We start from the raw sequence: 21,819 nt of genomic DNA, 5'->3' as shown, positions 1-21,819 counted from the left end.
ATAACTGAAAATCTAACAGAGCTGAGTTAACTATAACAAAGCTAATCACTAATTGCTGCCTATTCTTCAAGTCTAAATTTGACAACAGGATGGTTCTCATTTACAGTATAATATTGTACAGTACTGTATTAGCACAAACTTTTCAAAAGATATTTATGGGCTTATTTATATTCTCTCCTGGAGCTTTGAATTCTTCCAGAGGAAACAAAAAAATAAATGATTCCACCACCCTCTGTGGGTTAGATTGAGAATTACATCACCTCCCCATCTAGTCTTTTGTTTTTACAGGCTTTTGTTCATCCATTTATTTAATTACTATGATGAGTGGTAAGATTTAATTTTTATAAGCAAAATACTTTATTTTTTATCACTGCTTGGAAAATATTTATTTATTTAGAATCTGAGAATCAGAAAGAATTTCAGTCCATCAAATCCAACCATAAATTGCTTGGGACCCCTGCTAAATTCTATCTGAATAGGCTACTTAAAAATGTAGCCCCCCCCCTTTTTTTTTTTTATCAATATAAGATTTGAATATTTAAAAGCTGGACATAACTGCATCTTTTTCTAATAGTATCAGTGATGTCCAGAGATGGAGGTCAAAATGTTAATATGGCAGGCATAGCCTTGTGATCCAAGCTCCATCCCAGTGGTGAAATCGAAATTTTTTTACTACCAGTTCTGTGGGCGTGGCTTGGTAGGCGTGGCACCAAGCAGAGGAAGGATACTGCAAAATCTCCATTCCCACCCCACTCCTGGGGAAAGGATATTGCAAAATCTCCATTCCCACCCCACTCTGGGGCCAACCAGAGGTGGTATTTGCCAGTTTTCCGGACTACTCAAAATTTCCGCTATCAGTTCTCCAGAACCTGCTGGATTTCACCTCTGCTCCATCCCCTTTGTTCATGCCCAGGTAGAAAACCAATTATGAAAGATGGATCCTCATTAGTCTAAGCACAGAAATTATTCTGCATTTCAATAATTCTCTCACACACACACATACCCGCACATTACTGAAGAAATTTTTCCACACATTAAAAATAATACAAATTTTGAGTTTAAGATAAATGAAGAAAAGTAATAGAAAGGTGAAAAAGAAATATAGAAAAAGCAGAAAAGAAAAAAAGAATAATGAAGTAATGGCTTCCAGTCTTCTTTACAGCAGTCATACATTTATATTTTGATGCATTTATAGCTACATTTATACTTTGTCCTCTGAAGTTCAGATCTAAATTTCCCTGTTTCCATAATCTCCCCTTTTTAGTCATCAAACTCATAAATCATGTCCATTTTTTTTCTTTCTTTTTTTTCAGCAAAAAGTCCTTATGGGAGTTAACAGTTTTCATTCATCACCATGAAAGAGGATTTGCTTAAAAAATCTTTCCATGGGAAAAGAGAATTTCAGTTAAATTTTGCCTGAAGTGGTGTAGGGTTTCCTGCCTAAGCAGGGGGTTGGACTAGAAGACCTCCAAGGTCCCTTCCAATTCTGTTATTCTATTCCAGTGTTGCTCAGCCTTTGAAGCTTGAAGATGGGTGGACTTCAACTCCCAGAATCCCACAGCCAGCAGCACTGCTGGCTGGGGGATTCTGGGAGTTGAAGTCCACCCATCTTCAAACTTCCAAGGTTGAGAAACACTGTTCTATTCTAAATCCTCACAGATGAGATGCAAAATTGCTCCAGTGGCTTAGCTATGAGGTCTCTAAGTACTGTGTCTAAAGCAGTGTTTCTCAACCTTGGAAGCTTGAAGATGGGTGGACTTCAACTCCCAGAATCCCCCAGCCAGCTGCTGGCTGGGGGATTCTGGGAGTTGAAGTCCACCCATCTTCAAGCTACCAAGGTTGAGAAACACTGGTCTAAAGTCTAAATATTCTGTATATTTCTTTTGTTATGAGGTCTCTAAGTGAGGTGTGTGAATAGACTGTATTGCCCTGTAATAATCTCTCCCCGACAGCCTGCAACTTCCCAACCTGGCCAAAAACTTCCTTGGTACAGATTTAGAATTGGAACACCGTCGCTCACCCCCCCACCCAAACCATTCCACAGGCTTGTTTGAATGTGCCTCCTTCGATATAAAGGATTCGACTGCCAGCCATTCAGCGGACGCCACATCCTTTCTGAAGCTCCGCCCAGTACCAAAGCCACCGCGTTGGAGCGTACCATTCGTGCTGACCGAGGGGAAATGAGCACCAGAGCCGACGTTTCCATTCTTTAAACTGCGTCCCACTCCCACAGGTTGAAAGGAGCAAATCGATCTGCCTTATCCAAATATCAGTCTTGCTGTTAAAGAGCAAGTGTTACGTCGGGCTAAATGGTATATTCCACAGCTCCGGGCGGAAGTGGGGTCTTCCCTTGGTGTGCAGGCGAGGGGGAAAATGGCGGTCCCGGGTAAGGAGTTCGGTGAGGTGGTGACGGCGTGGAAAGGGATTGTTGCTTTTGCAGTCCTGCTTAGGGGGGGTGCGGGTAGAGGAGCCCTTTCTGAAGTCTGGGGTGTGAGTTCCCCCTCAGGGAATCTGGGAAAGGTCCTTGGCACGATCAGAATGAATCTTACCTACCATGTCAAGGCTGATAGAAAAAGCTTCACCTGCTGAATATCTACCTGTCAAGCAGTTGAGGAACACAAAGGAGCCTTGTCTGGAGCGAAATGCCTTAGTTGTCATTTAAAGCAAGTGGCAATTTTATGCGTTCCTTAAACTTACTCTAAATAGAACTGAGTCTGTTCGCCACTGTAGCATTAACTGAACAGGCTTGATACTGGAAAGGCTTTTATTTTCCCTACTGCCTTCATCCTGTACGTTTTTATTTTATGTGCATTGATGCTTTCTGTCAGGTAATTGTGCTGAGGTAATTATGTCCTTTAATCTCCATGTCAGTATTTGGATGTACATTTAATCTGGTTCAGAAAACCCATTCTTTAATAGAAAATTGCATTAGAAGATTGTCATAATTTCAGCCTTTTTTTAAATAAGTAAGCCTGGTTCGATACTACCTGGGTTCTGCCACTTTTTCTTGCACGAGGTCAATCTCTACAGTTAAAGAAGGACAAGAAAATTGGGATTAAGTAGCTAGAAAGGTTGTTTGCATGGATTAATTTCTGTGTTGTAATGGCGTGAATGTGAAATTGGAAATTGGAAATTCCAATTGGAAATTGGAAATTAATGGGAAGCTACTTGTGTTTGAGGCAGAATAGTATTGCCGTTCTTCAAGTCCTGTGACAAACTTAAAAATGTCAGTGTCACTTCTGAATGGCTAGTTCCACTTCTTGTGTTCTACAAGCTTTTTTGCACTATAGGTGGCAGGAAATTGGTTGCAAGTGAGATAAAACAATTCTCCATCTGTCCCCTTTCAGCCAATTATCTGCATTTTGATTTGGGCTAATAAATACATTGTCTTTTTTCATTCCAAGATATCTAGAAGAATACAGATATTTTTTTAAACAAATCAACTTTAATATTTGCAAATATATTCCTTATGTTGGAAAGGTAGCCTGTTTTAATAAAACTTGTTAAGAGCATGTTGTGCATGGGCATCAGATTGATTTCTTTAATTATATGTTTTTGACTCTCTAATACTTTTCTCCTTGGGCTAAGGATATCTAAATATTGTAATGATCCAACTAGATAAAGAAAATTTTTCAAAAACGAAAATATGCACTCAACAATGCACTCAACAATGATATTCACAGGCATTTATCTTTTCTCCTTTTTTTTCAGGGTATCTTACATTTTTCATTTTGGTCTTAATATCTGTGGACAAGATAGCAGCCTTGACTCCTAGTCATTATCTCACACTGCATGATGTTCAGCGGTTACAAAACTCTTTAGATCGTCCATTTACTGATTTAGAAGGAAGTTATTATACCATCGTAGGATTGAATCAATTAGGTGGGAAAGTGGCTGATGAAAAGGTGAGGATATATCTTTGGACATTCAAAATATTGATGAATTCATGATGAATGAACTGATTATCTACACATGAATTACTGTAAGCATAAATTTTGCCATTTGCTCTGGGCAAGTAATATTTCTTTCAGGTATACAAATGTCATGTACTTCAGGGGTCCCCAACCTATGGGCCTGGGCACGTACAGTCCCACCCACACAAGTGTCACTGCAAGCGTCATGGGCTCTCGCAGACCCACTCGCGGCCCTACTCATGCGAGCAATTGGTGTTTGCGTGCATGTGCACACATATACGCCTGCCCCTCCCACAAAACCATATCCTCTTTCCCCTGAAGCTGAAAATTGCTGTCTGACAATATTGTACAACAAAAGGACAAACTGAGAAAGAATCAGTTCTCATAATGCATTCAGGAGAGTTCTTACACAGTTTTTATTTCTTAAAACCTAAGAATTCTTGCCTGGAATTATTTATGCTTTAGCATAAATCTCAATAAGTTACTGAATTTTGTTGCAAGTATTTTTAACAAACATACATGGAATAGCATTAATAAGCTTTACATTAATGTCTCTACTTCTGGAAGAGGATCATGGGAGAGACATAAAAGTAAGAGAAGCAATGAAACCTAAACAAAAGTCTTATTTTTTATAAGCAATTGTTTATTTTGAATTCCTCTTAAAATCATTGATTGAACCCTTTCTATTAACATTTTAGAAAATAGAGAAGAAATTATGTATATTATATAATAAATAAAGAAGATATATAGATAAAGAAATAAAGAACTGTATCACATTTTAACATGATAATGTAATTTATTATTCACCCATAAAATATATTTGTTTCACTTTTATTCCTCTCTAGCTTCTTTGAGTTGAATTGCCCATATTTTTATTCATCAGTCTCATTATCAGTCACCTTACATCACAGCCTGGAGATCTTCCTATAAGTGTGGAGTACAGAAATTTAACAAAGTAACTTTGCTCATATGACAAACATCATCTTAATTTTTATAAGGCAAAAGCAAGAAAATCTAGAAGTAGCCAATGTGTATATATAAAAGAACTGTGTTGTAATTAACAATATGTTTGATTAGGGAGATCAAGGTTCAAAGCCCAGCTCAGCCATAATACTCAACAGATGAAATTGAATGACAGGATTGTTGAATACCATGGTAGTAAAAGCTCAGATGCGCTGGTGTCCTTGCTGGTTTTGGAACCAACATAACCTGTTATTTTGTACCATCCCGATTTAGGTCAATTAGGAATGGGCTATGTATTATTTATTTTTAAAATGGTATGAATCTGCCTTATATTGAGTCAGAGTAGTGTTAAGTTTATCGGTATTATCTATATTGGTAATAGTCTTTCATGGTTTCATACATTATTTTTCTGGAAATTAAAACTGATATTCTTCATGCAGAATATATTCTTCTCTGCAGGACTAATGCCTGTTCCTGATTATCATATCTTCTTCAAAGTATTTTAATCCAGCTATATGTATTCTATTATTTCAGATAGATAATTTCTGTATGAGTTCAAAGATTTATAATTCTTTCTGGATTTAACAATAAATTTCCTCCAATAGATGGTGCTAACACTTCAGTTGCTGCCTATTTTTGTATGATCTACCTAGCGCAATTTGCATCCTGCATCAGTTATTTTAATTAAACCCATAAAAAAGTCTCAGCCTGCTTAACTATCTCTGGTTTGGAAGCTACATAGGGTCATTGTTATTTAGTATTTGGATGAGAGACCTCCAATACCAGATTAGAGATTAGATGAGAAACTTTTGAAAAGTTTGTAATGGTGAATTACTTCTATGTGGCTGCCCAGGGAGCAATACAAGTCACCAGGAATTGAACTCAAATTGAAAGAGTTTTGTTTTTTTTTACTTCAATTGCCTTGAGGCTACTACTTGTAGGAACTAGAAGATGCCTGCCTGCCTTCCTTACATACAGTATTATTTTATGTTACCTTCCTAAATCAGGTATTCCATGTTTCACTAAGCATTTGTCTGTTATGTACTGAAAATATTCTATAGATGCCTCTGTTTGCTTCCAGAGGTAAAAAGCCTCCTGTCTTTGAAAATGAAGGAGCAAAGCAGCCTGTAATATAAGCAAGAAAGGGAATAGAACAGGAACTTGCCTTTTTATTTTTTGTTATTGTAGTAGGGGGAATAAATGAAATGAGCTATCTTATACCAGATATCATTGTGTATGTCTAGCCTGGTATTAGTTAGTCTTTTTTACAAACCTACATTGGTAAGATTTTCCCTGGTAAATAACTGGGAACACTACATTTAGCATGTGCTAATTGGCTTAATTATTTATGTCCACCTTTTTTTTTCTTAATAGGCTGCTTGCAATTTTATAAAATCTAAATTGGACCCTGATAGTATTGATTCCCTCTTCTATGCTGCACAGGGAAGTCAGGCACTAGCTGGATGTGAGGTAAATTTAGTTTTTATAGGAAAAATATGTTCTCTTATACAACTGTTTCATCTGTTTGTCTTATGATTAATTTGACAACAGCTGTTTCCAAGACATCTGTGTGTAGACTAAAATAAGCAGTTATTGAGGTTATATTAAATAACACTATAGCAGAAGGCAGATTATTTAACCTGTTTTAAGCAATGTGATAGTGCAAATTAAACCACCAGGGCTTCAAAATAAAGTTAAGCAGAATTTTGCTCTATGTTGGATACAGTTTCTATTTATGTAGTTAATATTCTCATAGTTGACTTTATTTCTGAATAGCTGAAACTGACTTATATGTGATTCTGGATGATTTTCAATTAAGCTGTTCATGAGCAGAAATGTATGATATGCATTCAGTTTATGGGAGGGCAGTTTACTGGTTTCTGATTTTTGCAGAACCAGTGTTCTCTCTAAGTGATTAACTTGTGATTTCCAGATTTTCTTCCATTCTGCTCATTGAAACATTGATTAAGCTTAAGTACTAGCCTTAAAGCAGAATTTGCAGTGACATTAGACTGCAAGTATAACCTGGAATGCATCATAGTTGGAATATGTCTTTTGTTTAAGATATTTCATTTAATCAGCTGTATGAACATCAGTCTCAATTCTCTCTGTACATCCAAAATAGTATTATTTATTTATAGAGGACAGTATTATTAGGTGTTGAAGAAGCTAAAGTTTATGTATGATATAAGCAGTAATATAAATAGAAGTTCCTGGATTCAGTCCCTTGTCTTCCAGTTAAAGTGATTACATAAAGTTAACGGGAAAGACCTCTGCCTGAAATTCAGGAGTTGTACTGTGCCTAATAGTACATTTGGCATGTCAGGTTTTTGTTTCTGAATTTGAAGGAGTTTGAAGACTTGACTTCCATCAGGAAGCAATTATTAGTTATAATGCTAAACACTTGCAGCAATGATTTATGTGTACTGCATTTAGTGTATTATTCCTAGATCGGTATTTCAAATGAAACCAGGGAATTGCTACTTGAAGCTATCAGTGAAGATTCTTCAATTACCCAGATTTATCATGCTGTTGGAGCTCTGAATGGTTTTGGGCTTCCTCTTGCTTCCCAAGAAGCCCTGACTGCACTCACTTCTCGTCTTAGCAAAGAAGAAAACATCTTGGCGTAAGTGTTTATCTTGAGGATCACTTGGAAAAACATTTGGAATGCCAAGGCTAGACGGCTGTGTTGTTATTTACTTCTGCATTATAGTTATTTCCTCTTAAGATGAACTGGGTTATTTAACAAAGTCTAGTTTACTGACACTTATGTAACTTATGCCACATGGTTTATGAGCCATAAGCATGGAACAGAATTGGGAATATAATTGGATTACTGTATGTTAAAGCTTTTTTGATTGATGAACTTCTGACTTAGCTATTCATAGAAATGTTAATTATCATACTTGGATGTTAGAATTTGGACACCGCTGCAGTTTCTAGTCTAGGAAAATAAAATTGACTTTAATCAAATCATATGACTTTTTAGTAATATCTTATTTTATGCAAACCTTTTTACCAAATGACTCCCAATTTGTTAATGCTATTTTTAATAGATATTCCTGTTTCATACTTCTGAGTTCAATCTGCTTGTAGTTGGTAGAAGCATATAGTATGATTTATGTTGTTTCAGAACAATTCAGGCTTTGCAGACTGCATCCTATTTATCCCAGCAAGCAGATTTAAGAAGTATTGTGGAAGAAATAGAGGTTTGTTTTAGATTTATTTGTTATAATGTGCCTTTCTGTTTTATTCTCATCTAATTAACCATATAAAATATATTAAATCAATTTTTAAAACAATATACAGGTAGTCCTTAACTTACAATAATTCATTTAGTGACCGTTCAAAATTGCAGCAGCACTGAAAAAAGTGACTTATGACTATTTTTCACATAACTATTATGGCATCTTCCTGACCATGTAATCAGAATTCAGATGCTTAGCAACTGACTCATATTTATGATGGGGGCAATGTCCTTTTGCAATCATCTGATGAACAAAGTCAATGGGGAAGCCAGATTCACATAACAACTATATTACTAACTTAACAGCTGCAGTGTTTTACTTGACAACTGTGACAAGAAAGGTTGTAAAATGGGGCAAAACTCACTTAACAAATGTCTCACTTAGCCCCAGAACTATTGGCTCAGTTGTGGTTGTAAGTCAAGGACTACCTGTAACTATATTTTAAATACCAGCAATATTTTAAAAGCAGTAAAAGAGTAACTGGCACTCAAGCCTCAAATACTTATTTTTTTCATGAATCCATGCTATATTTCAAGGAAGTGGGGATACTTACAAGTAGCAGCTAGTGTCAGAAGGGGGCAAACTTTCCTTTTCTCTGTCTTTTCATTATCCACATTTTAATTACTTTTGTCTTCTCACTCTCACAAAGTCCATCCATTACAGAGTTAGGATGCTTAAGGCTGTTGTTGCCCTATCCTCCTATTCCCAGTTTCCACTATGCAAATTTTCTTGTTGTGTTCGTATTTAATATTCAGGTTCTTTTCTGTGCTGAGTTCTGTTCATTCATTAGAATCGGAACACCCTTTTCTTCATTTCATGTTCCCTAGATATGAAAAGAATATCCCAAGGTTAATAAGGGGAAAAGAAAAAAGACAGCAAAACTCCTGAACATGGGAGGACATGCTGTACATTAGATGGATGAGATAGGTGTAAAATTATTTGCTGTCATCTTTTTGTAGGATCTTGTTGCACGCTTGGATGATCTAGGAGGAGTGTATCTACAATTTGAAGAAGGGCTTGAAGCAACTGCATTATTTGTAGCTGCCACTTACAGACTCTCAGATCACGTTGGCACTGAGCCGGCAATAAAAGAAGTAGGTAGCTTTTGGAACCTGCTATTGTAATGGTTTAGAATAAAGAACTATCAATTCAAAGCTGAATTTGGACTGTTGCAAGATGTGAATGGGTTCATAAATTAGTAATAATTTATATTTAACTATCCCGGTTTCAGTTATGTGACAATGAAATGTCAGTTTTTAATGCCAGCATCAAAGCAGAATGCTGTTTTAACAAAGCTCATATGCACTCTTTTTTTTCCCCCCAATTCCATTACTAGCACGATGGTATTGAAATACTGATAGTCCTTGCTTAACTTAAGGTCCAGTTGCTTAGCTCAAAGTTACAACATACCTCCCCAGGGCTACTTACAACCCAATTTCAAAGTTACAACAGACACAACACGCACATACCCTGTAGGGTCATGTGATAATGTGAGTGCTTGTCAACTCACATTTATGACCGTTTGCCACATCCCATGCTCCTGTGGCCTTAATTTTGAACATTTCCTTTCCATTCCGGCAAAAAACGCTTAGGTTCACTTAACAGCTGTGGCATTTGCTTAAATGCTGCTGCAAAAAAGATCATAAAATCAGATATAATCACATCACTTAATGACTGCCATAACTTATGACCATTATTCCGGGCTCGATTATGGTTGTAAATTGAAGAGCAATTGTAAGACAAATGTGCATGATCCCCATATTGAATATAAATTCTCAACCAAAAAAGTAGGGTTTAAAAAGAATAATAATAATAAATGAGTACTGTGTCCAGAAAATAGTGAAACCCCCTCCCCTGAATTCTGTAGGTAACAAATAGACACACCACTATAAGATGTTAAAATGGCAATATAAATACATAATAACCCTAGGCATTGGCCTCATGGTGTATGGTACTACCTGCATCTTAAATCCATCCTCTTGTTCTTGCTTCTTGAGTGAAAAAGGAGAAAAATAACTCTGTTAAGCTCTCCTCTGGGTTTCACTTAATACAAATAGTTTATTCCTATGCGCTTACCTTAATTCTGAAGTTAAATAATTTCAGCATCATATAGGGAAAAACTGCTACAGTCGCTGGGAGTTATGGCAACTGGATATCTTTTCTTTTTGGTTGGAAGCAGCGAAATGTTTCAAACCACAAAAAGAAAAGCCAATTGCCATGATTCAACTTCCAGACAACTCTATCTGGATGACTGAGAATTTTCATCAATCTTCAATCACAGTTTAGGGTCCTCCTGCATCTTTAAAACATAAAGCAATCATAAAAACTATGCAGGCAAAGGTTTCAAAAAAAGCTATTAAATGTTTGTTATCTACGTGTGCACTGAAAAGTTACGTAGTTTGTAAAACTGACATTAAGTTTAATTTTTTTGGAAAAAACAATTACAGGAAAACTAGAAAGTGTTTGTAATCTGTAGGAATACTGAATTATTCTGGCTCAGGTGTCAGGTGTGATTAGGCTACTCAAAATGACAGGATGGAAACACTTTAACAAACTGAAAGAAAAGAAATTTAATAAATTTCAGGTAAAAGCATTAATTAATGGACTACATCAGATGACCTCATAATGTAGAGAAAGACTGAAGTTACTTATGAAACTTTTTAAATGTCATCTTCTAAAAAATACCTCTTGTCTTGACAGTTAAGGGCTAGTCACAAAATTGTGTTTTGCTGAACTGAAAATATAATTAGTGCCTATTATTTCCAATTAGTATTGGGAATGTGTAATGGACTAGAAAGGTTTCAAGTCTATTTCCTCTTTTTAAGAATTGCTGCAAAACCAACACTTTCTAAATCACATGCTTTAAACATTACCCAGGTGAATCTAAAGTGATGTGTTATAGGCTACTTGTCATAAAGTGTTTTTAAAAATACCAAAGTCCCAAATTGGTCCAATTAAAAGTAATTATTTGGTGTGAGTTATGCATTGTGTTGTCAGGAACTTTGAGATTTTTTTATATATAGTAATTGTGTTAATAAAGTCTATTTCATTGGAGAAATTAAAACTGCTTGAGGTTTTTGTAATTTAATAAGGCTATGCCTATTTATATGGGCATATTTTTATATGATTCCACATAAAGAATTAAGTTTGACAAATTTTCAAACGACCTGCAATGTTTTTAATGAGATGTGATGCTTTGATTAGATACCTAAAATGGAGGTAAAAATAATCTCTCTAGCTTTCCTTTATAACAAGAATAACAATAACTAAAATCTCTTTGTGGTACCATCCCGTCTCCCACTCCTGCTGGTCCGTAAAGCTGGAAAGATTGGAGACCCTTGTGCTAAGGTTAAATCTCATATATTTCCTATATGCTCCACTGTTTTTATAAATATTAGTAATAATTTTAATTTCAGTTATTGCTTAAATTCTTTTAAGTATCTAGGAATAGTTATTTCAAAGAAAATTCATTTGTAGATATCATATCTCAAAGTTTTAATCTCAGATAAAAATAGAAAAAATAGATGATTAAAATCCACTGAATTATAAAAATGGGTATTACTTTTAGATTGATTTACTAAAAAGTACTCCAACAATAATTACCTTACATTATTTTCAGTAGATTAATAAAATATTAAGACATTTATTTTTAATAGGACAATTTCCTAGATTTTCTAAATTAAATGTATTATTAAGATGAAGATGATCTTAAATAAATGTTAAGTATGTTTTTTATGGTTTTAAAATAAGACTAATTCAACAAAATGTTTATTTCATACTTTATAAACAAACCAGAAAAAACTTTAGAGAGATTGGCTATCAGCCTCGTTTTATAAATATGGCATGGACTTGTCTCCTCGGTTTCTAATTTTGGTTGAAATGGGGTTTAAAAATATGAATACAGAAATGAATTACTGCACATGCCAAAAACTTTGAACTTACTACTGTATGAAGAATTATAGATTTTTTGAACATAAGGGACAACATCCCCCCAAAATTATTTTTCAGTGTATTCTTAGACTGATACTGGATCACCAGTATATGCTTGTTTTCTGTTTATGAACTAGCTCTCTATCAAGGTAATGGAAAGACTGAGCAATAATAAATATTTCATGTAATCAAGATTTAATGATCTGTTTAGAAATTTGGCTGAATGATTTGCTGTATATAATATAGCTTTTTAATTGTTCCTCTTTTTCCATCATTCCTTTCTTTTTGTCTCTTAAAACAATAAAATGCTGAAACCAATTTTTGCTTATTATTTTTTATTTTCAGGATCAGCTCATCCTGCTGATGAATGCAGTTTTCAGCAAGAAAAACTTTGAGATTCTTTCCGAAGCATTCAGTGTGGCTTGTGCTGCAGCCTCCCTTTCCCAGAATCGTTACCATCTGCCGGTCATTGCTGTGACTGAGGGACCTGCTGCAGTTTCTCACCATCAGCCAATACTCACGGTCAGTGGCTGCACCGAGAGTGTCTTAATGCCTGAAGCAGAAAATGAAAATATTTGCATTGGGAAGATAATACTAAAATTGATTGTTAAAGCAGAAATGGTTGACATTTTCTGGAACCAATCTATCCTCTGATAGATTGGTTCCAGAACCAAAAATTAATTTCAGGGTATTTTATAGAATGCATATTATAAAATGCCAAGTCATGTCTGGGGAATTGCATTAAAAAAAAACCAATGAGAGACTTAAAAATATAGTATGTCTTTCCCATGCAACTATTACTTTCCCCCTTGGGAGTTAAACTGAGCAGAATCTTATAGTACAGCTTGAACTGAATTTAGGAAAGCTACCCAGAAGCAAGTAAAATTGATTTGTGCTGTACCCTGCTAATAGATCACTGCCTGGTGATCAGTAAAAAAGATAGGTCATAGTACGATTAATGATTCCAAGTATAAACTCAGAAGCCTGTTATGGATAGTTAATTAATAGATGCCAATGATCCTTTAGAATTCCTCTTTAAATAGAATAAGAATAGACAGCAGTACTCTCCCGCTCCTTTTAAACTTGAATTCCCAGTGGCCCAGACAGAAGGACCAATGCTAGGAGTTATACATCCTACCGTTGAAGAAATACAGTTGATATTTTAGGCTTGCTGCTATAAAACAACTCCTGCATATTAATTGTAAGTGCTTTCCTAAATGAGAGGAGGGTAGAGACTAATCAAACCACCTGGGTCAAGATGTCCCACAATGGGATGGCTATTACTGAGAAGTTTCAAAAGTGCTTTTTCAAGAGGCAACTGGACTTTCTGGTTTTTTCTTTGAAGGTGTTTTGCTTCTCATCCAAGAAACTTCTTCAGTTCTGAAGCTTCTTGGATGAGAAGCAAAATGTCTTCAAAGGGGAAAAAAACAGGAAGTCCAGTTGTCTCTTGAAAGAGCACCTTTGGGACAACCATGACCTGGATGATTAGATAGATTTTTACTGAGAAGGTCTGCTTTCTAGTCAGTTCCTTAAATGGGGTGGTTTTAGGTGTCCTATCTATTTTTGTAATAGTTTTTTGTTTTTATTTTTTGGGTTATTCTAGATTCTTTTGGTTTGCCCATGTCTGTTCTTTAATATTGATTTAGATTGGTGCAGTTTATAAATCTTGTAAAATTAATATGTATTGCTCATTAAAAATACTATTGTAAATTTTAAAAGCTCCTCTCAACATGTTTCCCCAAAGCAATTTGGATAAAAATACCAAACCAGTAAATTTAAGAAAGACTGCTATCTTCTTTGAATAAACCAGGGTTGGTGCAATCAGCAGCACCAGAAGTGATCTGCAGTGTTAATAATGCATTGTTATACAACAGTGGACCTTGGACCAAAATAGAGCATTAAGAAAGCAGCTGTCAGCCTCATCATCCATTTTGTAGGTTATTATCTAAGCTGTTGGAGATATATTGTTAAAGGCTAGGAGCATCACAGCTGTCTGGGCCTTTGCCCATTACAAAGTCATTCCTGGCAGTTCAGCAATGAGAAGTAGAGGCATGAACTACATGAAGCGACAGGCAGGTAGATCAGAAAGCTGTTGATCGTCTAAATCATGGGTGTCAAACTCACGTCACGGTAGTATCACATGATGTATTGGGACTTTTTTCCCCTTCACTAAACCAGGCATGGGTGTGGCCAGTGCATGACACATCTGGCCCGCGGGCTGGGAGTTTGACAGCCCTGCTCTTAGAAAACTGCAAAGTGGAGCTGCACTGTTTTATTACTATCAAACATTATACCAAGGTCTGAGTTTATTGGTAGCTGGTAATTTCTTAAAGGTGTGATACATGAAGAGCCAGTTTGGTCTAGTGGTTAAGGCACTAGGCTTTAAACCAGAAGACGAAATTCTAGTCCTACGTTAGACATGAAAGCCAGCTGGGTGACTTTGGATCAGTCACTCTCTGTCAGCCCAACTCGCCTCACAGGGTTGTTGTAGGAAAAATAGGAGGAGAAGGAGGAGTGTTAGATAATGTTTGCTGCCTTGAGATATTTATAAAAAATAATAAAGGTGGGATAAAAAAAGTAAAAAAAAAGTTATGTGGAAGCTAGGTTTCTTTTCCCATTTCATCACAGAGAAAATTTTGAAATAAACGAAATGTATGTTTGGAACTATAGGAGTGAGAGAATGAAGCTGAGCTGTTTCAGAAAAATAAAAATACATGGAAAATTGAATTATGTGTCTCACCTGTCTAAACTGTATTACAGTCTTGAGGTACAACATATCCTCTTAATTAATGGATAAATGGAAAAGGAGTATTTTTAAAGATAGGCTATACTTAGTTTATACTATATGATGCAGTATAAATTTAAATAACAAGAATTAAAGCTATAACAAGGCATTAATTAGATGTAGTTTTTGGAAGATGGCCAGAAATGATATCTGAAGTAAAACAAACAGAAGATTGTCAGGACTTCTCCATAACTTTGTCTTTCCCTGAAATTAGTTATTTCTCTGATAGTCTTCATATATGAGGAGGAAAAATAATTTTACAAATCTTTTACATTCTTTAGCTTAAAGTGACAAATGTGATGTCACAGCCACTAACTCAAGCAACTGTAACCTTGGATCACGTAAAGTCTGTTGCAACTAAAGCCACAGTCCTTCAGCAATCTACTTTTTCTCTGTCTGGGTAAGTAGAATATTGTTTTTCAAAACCTTTGTTCTTCATTTTCAGCTTGGAAGATCCCCATTCTCCCCAAGAATGTGGAAAGCATGTGGAGATTAAAAATAGATATGGATCCAGTTATGCTCATGAATAGCTCAGTCTTTTTGACATTTGGAATTCATAGTTTTTGTTTCCAAATAGTATCTTGTGACTTTTCATTCTGTTCCCTTTCTGTTCGAGGTTTTGTAAGTCACTGTTACAAGTGCATCTTGCTTCTGTCATTTTTAATAATTGTTATGTATATGACCATCAACTTTCTGTAATTTTACAGCTATGCTTTTATTAACAGAGACGTCTTTGAGCTGAATTTCATGAGTGTCAAGCCTGCTAGCGGTTATTATGATTTTACAATCAGCATTAATGGAGATAGTCGGTTTATAGCAAACAAAGTTGAGGTAGGTATATATTCTGTTAACCCACCTTAATTCTTAATTCAATTCATAATTCATAATACAACAATTCTTACCCTAAATCCTCACTATTAACAATACAATTCAAACATATTTATATTTCATTATGCTCATTAAATCTTTATTCCATTATTACTTTATCAAATTTAAATCTTAATCTTTTTAATTTTAGAAATATAGCAATTTAACATTTAAACATAGTTCTTAGTTCAAATAATGCTCTTTAACACAATTTCCCAATTATCCTAAATTCTATCTATCAAACCATACCATTTATATAACACCAATTAAGTAATTTTTGTTTATAAATCATAATAATATATTGTTTCAGTTTTCTTTTTCACTTAGGTAATAAATGTTTAAATTATCACAATTGTTATACATATTTTAAAAATATCCCAATTATTATAGCTATCAATTTTCTAATTTAACCTTTTCTTTTATCCTTCCACTGTTAATCCCAGTGTACAAAATACATCTTTATTCCACTGTTAATCCCAGCGTATTCATCTTTATTTTTCTCACTGCTAATCTCAGTGTAATCATCCTTATTCACTGTTAATCCCAGTGTAATCATCTTTATTTTTCTCACTGTTAATCCCAGTGTAATCATCTTTATTCCACTGTTAATCCCAGTGTAATCATCTTTATTTTTCTCACTGTTAATCCCAGTGTAATCATCTTTATTTTTCTCACTGTTAATCCCAGTATAATTATCTTTATTTTTCTCACTGTTACTCCCAACATAATCATCTTTTACTTTTGTAGTTATATTATTAAAAATATTCAAATTATAACAATTGTTATAGGTATTTAAACAATATCCCAGTTATTATAACCATCAATTTCGTCAAGTAGTATCTTTTAACATCTTAATAAAAAAATGGTTCATTATATCCATTGCTATATTTCTTTTAATGTAATCTATTTTCCATATATTTTAGCTTCAATCCCTATTTCATTTCATAATTCTTCTCATATTTGTTTATTTCAGTATAGTCATTTTATAAATCCAGGTCCTGGACTTCTTTAAATTTCTTAATATTTTCCAACCTTTTATTCTTTTATCATTCAGTATTAATCTCCATATATTCCTCATTATATCATTATTAATTTCAATATAATCATCATTGTGTTATTGTTAATCTCAATATAATCTCTAGAGACCTCCTTTTTATTATTAGTATTCACATGTTCAATTATTTGTTCATATTTAATCACAATATCTTTATCTTCTTTATTTTCCACTTCTATGTCTTATTTCTCCATCTTCATTTTCTTGTCCGCACATGTATACTCAAATTATTGGCTTTTTTGTAATGGCACACATCCACCCTGGACTTGGCAAACAAAGATTCATACCAAACATACCGTGGGCTCTGCGGTGGCGCGGCTGGGCCTGGCCCTCTCCCCGCGCGGGGGGCTTCCTCCCCTCTTGCTCTGCTTCTTCGTTGCCAGGAAGCGGTGGCGCAGCTGAGCCTCCTTCCCCCGGAGCGCTGGACTCCACGGGCCAAGTTCCTGGAGTGGCGCCGGCGGTCAAAGAGAGCAGGCAGGTGGCTGGGTGAGAATCCAGTGGGCTGCTTCAGAGCCCCAAGCCCCGTGGAGCTGGCACGAGAGGCATAGGTGGAAGCAGTATCCCCTCCCCTCTTTGGATCACCCTGCAAGGGGGGTCTCTGCCTTTGCAGAAATGGGGATGGCAGTTTGTATGGACGATTGCCAGGGGGGATGCGCGGCCCTCTGAGATGGAGAACGGGGCAAGAGAAGGCTCTGAGATTCGCTTAGCCAGTCAAGCCAGATGGTGGAGGGAAACTCAAAGCGTTGGGGGGCTTCAAAAGGGCAGAATGTACTTCAGAATGTGCAGCTCCTGGCACTAACAGTGAGTGACGTATGTGACGTCAAGTTGGCCACGCCCACCCGATCACATGACCACCAAGCCATGCCCACAGAACCGGTAGCAACAATTTTTAGATTTCACCACTGATTTAAGACTTGTTGCTCACTCAGCATGCATCAGCTAGAAGTCACTTGTTTGCATATGCCAAACTGTGCCATACATATCAAAATCAATGTGGTAATTGGAGTAATAATCCCTCTTAAACCATCAGAGAGGGATTTATGGAGCTGCTTAAGCACTCTGGCTACATAAGTAAGTACTAGTGGCCATGCATTAACGGTGATGGCTTAGTAAGAATACAGCTTTAATAATAAGGCATTTTATTACTGGAGAAAGCTGTCAGGTGGGTTGCTTATTAGAGATTGTCATTAGATTACTTAGTGCTCTAGCAGTTTCAACAATTATGATCTAAACTTAAATAAGTAAAAATACCATATTCTCCAGCATTCATTAATATGTGTGCATGAATGTAATGTTTCAAACACAGTAGACAAACTGAACAAAACAAAAGATAAATCCTTATTTTAAATATTCCCAAATGTCATCATCTTCAAAGTGTCGTGTATGAAATGTTTTTCATAATTGCCTCCCTGATTTACTGGGGAAATTTTAATCAAAGTAAAATGTGCGGTTGATCAAATAGGAAACAGTATTCAAACTGCTGTTCACATATTTTTATGCCTCTGGAAAGGAGAAGAAAATCTTGTTCCAAGTTCCCATTGATCCCTGTGTCCGAGTACTGTACTTAAATTAAGCTCATGAGTAAACTCTTGGTGTTCTGGTCTGACCTTGGAATACTCAAAAACAGGTGGTTTTTTTTTAGCCTGGAATATTTTGCGTAGTTCAAATTGCTTTGCTGATCGTTTCATTGTGCATTCTATTTTATTGTATTCTTTTGGGTATCCTGGCTGCTAACAGTCGGGAACTTAATTTCATGATATTCAGCTGAGCATCTTCCAAACATACTGCTCATTCCCTCAATTTTGGTTTACAATATATAATGCCCAAGAGCTCAAATTTGTGTCATACGCCTTTCAGTATATGTATTTTAAAAGTTCATGAATCTAAGAAACAAATTAGATATCCAAATACTGTAAAATGAGATAGAATAGTAAAGTACAATTCTATTCTTATTATTGCAGAAAAGGGATGAACGAATTTTTTTTTAAATTAAAACCTATGCTTTAAAATTGAAATGTGGAAGAGATTGAAATGAAGAAGGGAGCAAAAGATAACATCATTTGTGTAATGAAGCTCCAATAACTAACAAATAACAACAATAAATTAAATTGAACTTTAAGGACTGACATTCCCTTTGTTGTTTAAATGCCTAATGCTGATTGATCTCAACCAGTATAATTTAAGCAAAGACATAAAAAACTCAAAATCCTGCAGAGTGCCTCATAGAGAACCATGGTAAGTATTCCCTGTGATTAGAAAATGGAGCTGTCAGCCACTAATTAGTTATATTCTTGCTTCCTTCATTCAATCAAACATTGGTTTGCCTCCTGTACTATCTTTTCAATCATTTCAGTGAATAAAATTATGCTATCTCTTTTCTGGAGATTCCATCATTAATAAAGTGTTACAAAGTGTCTTTTAGAAGAAAGGGTTGATTGATAATTGATTAATATATGGAAGTATATTAATGTGTGAATGTAATTATATCCAAAATCAAAAGCTGATTCTTGGACTCCTTTTTAATACATTCTCAAAAAAAGAAAGAAAAGAAACAGGTGTGGAAGTAGCCTAATTTCCAAAAATGAAGCACGAATAAAATATTACTCATCGTCTGTTTAAAATGTAGCATATTTTGTATATGTAAATGTGTGTGTGTGTGTGTGTGTGTGTGTGTGTGTGTGTGTGTGTGTGTGTGTGTGTGTCATTATTTATTTATTTATTTATTTATTTCTTGTTTGCAGTTGAAAGTCAAAGTCTCAACTGAAGTTGGTATTACAAATGTGGATCTCTTTACTATGGATAAAGACCAGGGCATTGCACCCAAAACTACCAGGTAAAATACCAGTACATACAACTCAGTACTAAATGTCATCACTCTAAATCCAGGCTTTGCCAATATGTTAGCAAGGAAATAAATTATACAAATTGACCTGTATTTTGAGATTTAATATGTTAGGTTTTATACTAGATGTGATGATTGGGTGTTTACACTCTTAGCAGCAATTAGTCCTTTAAGAATTTCAAGTATCAGATTATTAATTCCCTAACCACTTAGTCAGCCAGAGCAAACAGAACACTGAACAGAATTTGTTATTTTAATTTCTTTACTGAACCTCTTGTATCCTTGCCTGCTTATCTTTGAAAATGAAAGTGTAAAAGAAGGTTACACTTCTTGAACTTCTAGAAAGTGATATTGTTCTTTCTGCTTTTATGATTTGTTTGTTTTTACAATTTCATTTTGCAATCAACCTACCTACCATCTTTCTCTTTTTTGTGATTCAAGTATGCAATTGCTAATTCTTACTTTGCACTAAATATCTTTTAAGACTTTTGTCTGATGTCTTTAATGATGCTTTGTAATCTGGCTAGAAAGGGCCATAAAGCCTCCAAAGCAGATTATATTAGGGAATAAAGAGGAACATAAACAATTCTCCTCCTTGCTGTCTGTAGCATTTTTTTTCCTTTCACATCTTCCAAATAAGTTATGATCCCATGTCCTTATTGACCCAGGTATTCTAGGGTTCAAGCATGACTGGAAATCTGATCATTTGGTGTATAAGCTTTAGTTCCTAATCTTAAATAAGTAATATAAAGTGGCAAACAATGTGCTCTGAGATGACAACCACCTCTCTTCATGCTAAAAAGGCCTTCAGTAATTATACATATAATAAAAGTTAATTCTAGGGCTAGACCCCAATAAATCATAGTTGAGATTCAGCAATGACTTTGACTTAGCAATAATTTTATTCAGCAAATGGGATTGAATTTGAAGCATAACCAGCCTTCTTGTAATTTGTCTTTGTGAGGGTAGAAAAACAACCTGCAAGTTTCCAGATTTCTCCTCCTTTATTCAAGGATGAACAGATTTTAGACTTGCAAATTAATTTGCCTAAAAGAATAGGGCCAATTAATTATAACCAATAAAATAAGTACATGCATACTAAGAATCAAAAATTCAAGTGTTTCTAAGTATTGGTTTGCCAGAAATTTGGGGTCAGTGCTTGACCTAAATTGAATCCTTCTATATAAAAAGATCTTGGGCTTTCACAAATACTCTTAGCAATCTAATTTGGGAATATGAAGCTTTCTAGTTGTTTCTGTATTACATTATATAACATAATAAGCAATCGAAAGCCCTTGTTGATTAACTGCAAATCACTAGATTTATGAGTAGAACTAGATTTCCTCTGCACAGATTCACTTTTTCTTTCTTAGCAACAGTTCACTTCTGTTTTCAGGGTCACTTATCCAGCCAAAGCCAAAGGATCATTCACAGCTGACAGCCATCAAAATTTTGCCTTGTCCTTTCAATTGGTTGATGTGAACACTGGAGCAGAATTAATCCCTCACCAGGTTAGTTAATGCATGCCTACACTAATCCAGAGCGACATTTTAGCAAAATGGCTTGTGAGAAGAAGTTCAGGTTGCTTTTTGTTTTTTGTTTATAAAAACTTAGAAACATTAAGCAAATGTGACAGTTGTGCATAACAAACTTGAAGGCAAGGAACAAGTTATTGCCTTTGTGATTTGCTACCTCTCTTGTCTAAATTAATGGACAAAATACCAGACAGACATACATATATATATATATATATATATATATTACGAAAGTACCTTATGTCAGATAAATTGTATATTCAGCTGATTGATTGCTATTTAGTCTTCTGCACCAGAGCTCTTTAAAACGTCAAAGAAAGTTGAAATCTTGTCAGAATCAGGCATGTTTCATTGAAAGAGAAAATGTTTGGCTTGTATCATCTCCATTGTCACAGATCGGAGCATGTTTGGTGGATTGGTTAAAGCACCAGACTAGCAAATACATTGTGAGTTCCAGTCCTATTTTAGGCATGAAAGCCACCTAGTGACTTTGGGCCAGTCACTCTCTTTCAGCCCAATCCACTTCAGGGGATTGTTATGGGGAAAATAGGAGGAGGGGAAAAATTAGGTATGTTTGCCAGCTTGAATAAATAAAGGTGAAGTATAAATAAATAAAATATTAACTACGTTTTGTGTGATGCTGTCAAAATGACCAGTCCTGCCAAGTTTAACAAAATCAGT

At 35.3% G+C, this 21,819-nt stretch overlaps 1 protein-coding gene across 4 annotated transcripts in view; it reads left to right on the top strand.

Annotated features, from left to right (window-relative positions):
* The first annotated feature begins 1,885 nt into the window (after positions 1 to 1,885).
* RPN2 (ribophorin II) overlaps positions 1,886 to 21,819 on the top strand; it is a 36,632-nt gene continuing 16,698 nt past the window's right edge. For all 4 annotated transcript variants that reach the window (XM_034413912.3, XM_034413913.3, XM_034413909.3 and 1 more), the window contains exons 1-11: positions 1,886 to 2,386; positions 3,712 to 3,905; positions 6,252 to 6,347; positions 7,328 to 7,503; positions 8,011 to 8,086; positions 9,085 to 9,219; positions 12,401 to 12,577; positions 15,122 to 15,240; positions 15,566 to 15,671; positions 19,503 to 19,594; positions 21,000 to 21,114. In XM_034413912.3, coding sequence (XP_034269803.1) covers positions 2,374 to 2,386; positions 3,712 to 3,905; positions 6,252 to 6,347; positions 7,328 to 7,503; positions 8,011 to 8,086; positions 9,085 to 9,219; positions 12,401 to 12,577; positions 15,122 to 15,240; positions 15,566 to 15,671; positions 19,503 to 19,594; positions 21,000 to 21,114 — 1,299 coding nt within the window. In that variant the 5' untranslated portion in view covers positions 1,886 to 2,373. The remainder of the gene's footprint in view (positions 2,387 to 3,711; positions 3,906 to 6,251; positions 6,348 to 7,327; positions 7,504 to 8,010; positions 8,087 to 9,084; positions 9,220 to 12,400; positions 12,578 to 15,121; positions 15,241 to 15,565; positions 15,672 to 19,502; positions 19,595 to 20,999; positions 21,115 to 21,819) is intronic.

This window comes from Pantherophis guttatus, chromosome 3 (assembly GCF_059756535.1).
Source record: "Pantherophis guttatus breed Tessera chromosome 3, ASM5975653v1, whole genome shotgun sequence".
NCBI lineage: Eukaryota > Metazoa > Chordata > Lepidosauria > Squamata > Colubridae > Pantherophis > Pantherophis guttatus.
Note: the sequence above shows the minus strand (reverse complement) of the source record. Positions and strands in the feature narration are given on the sequence as shown.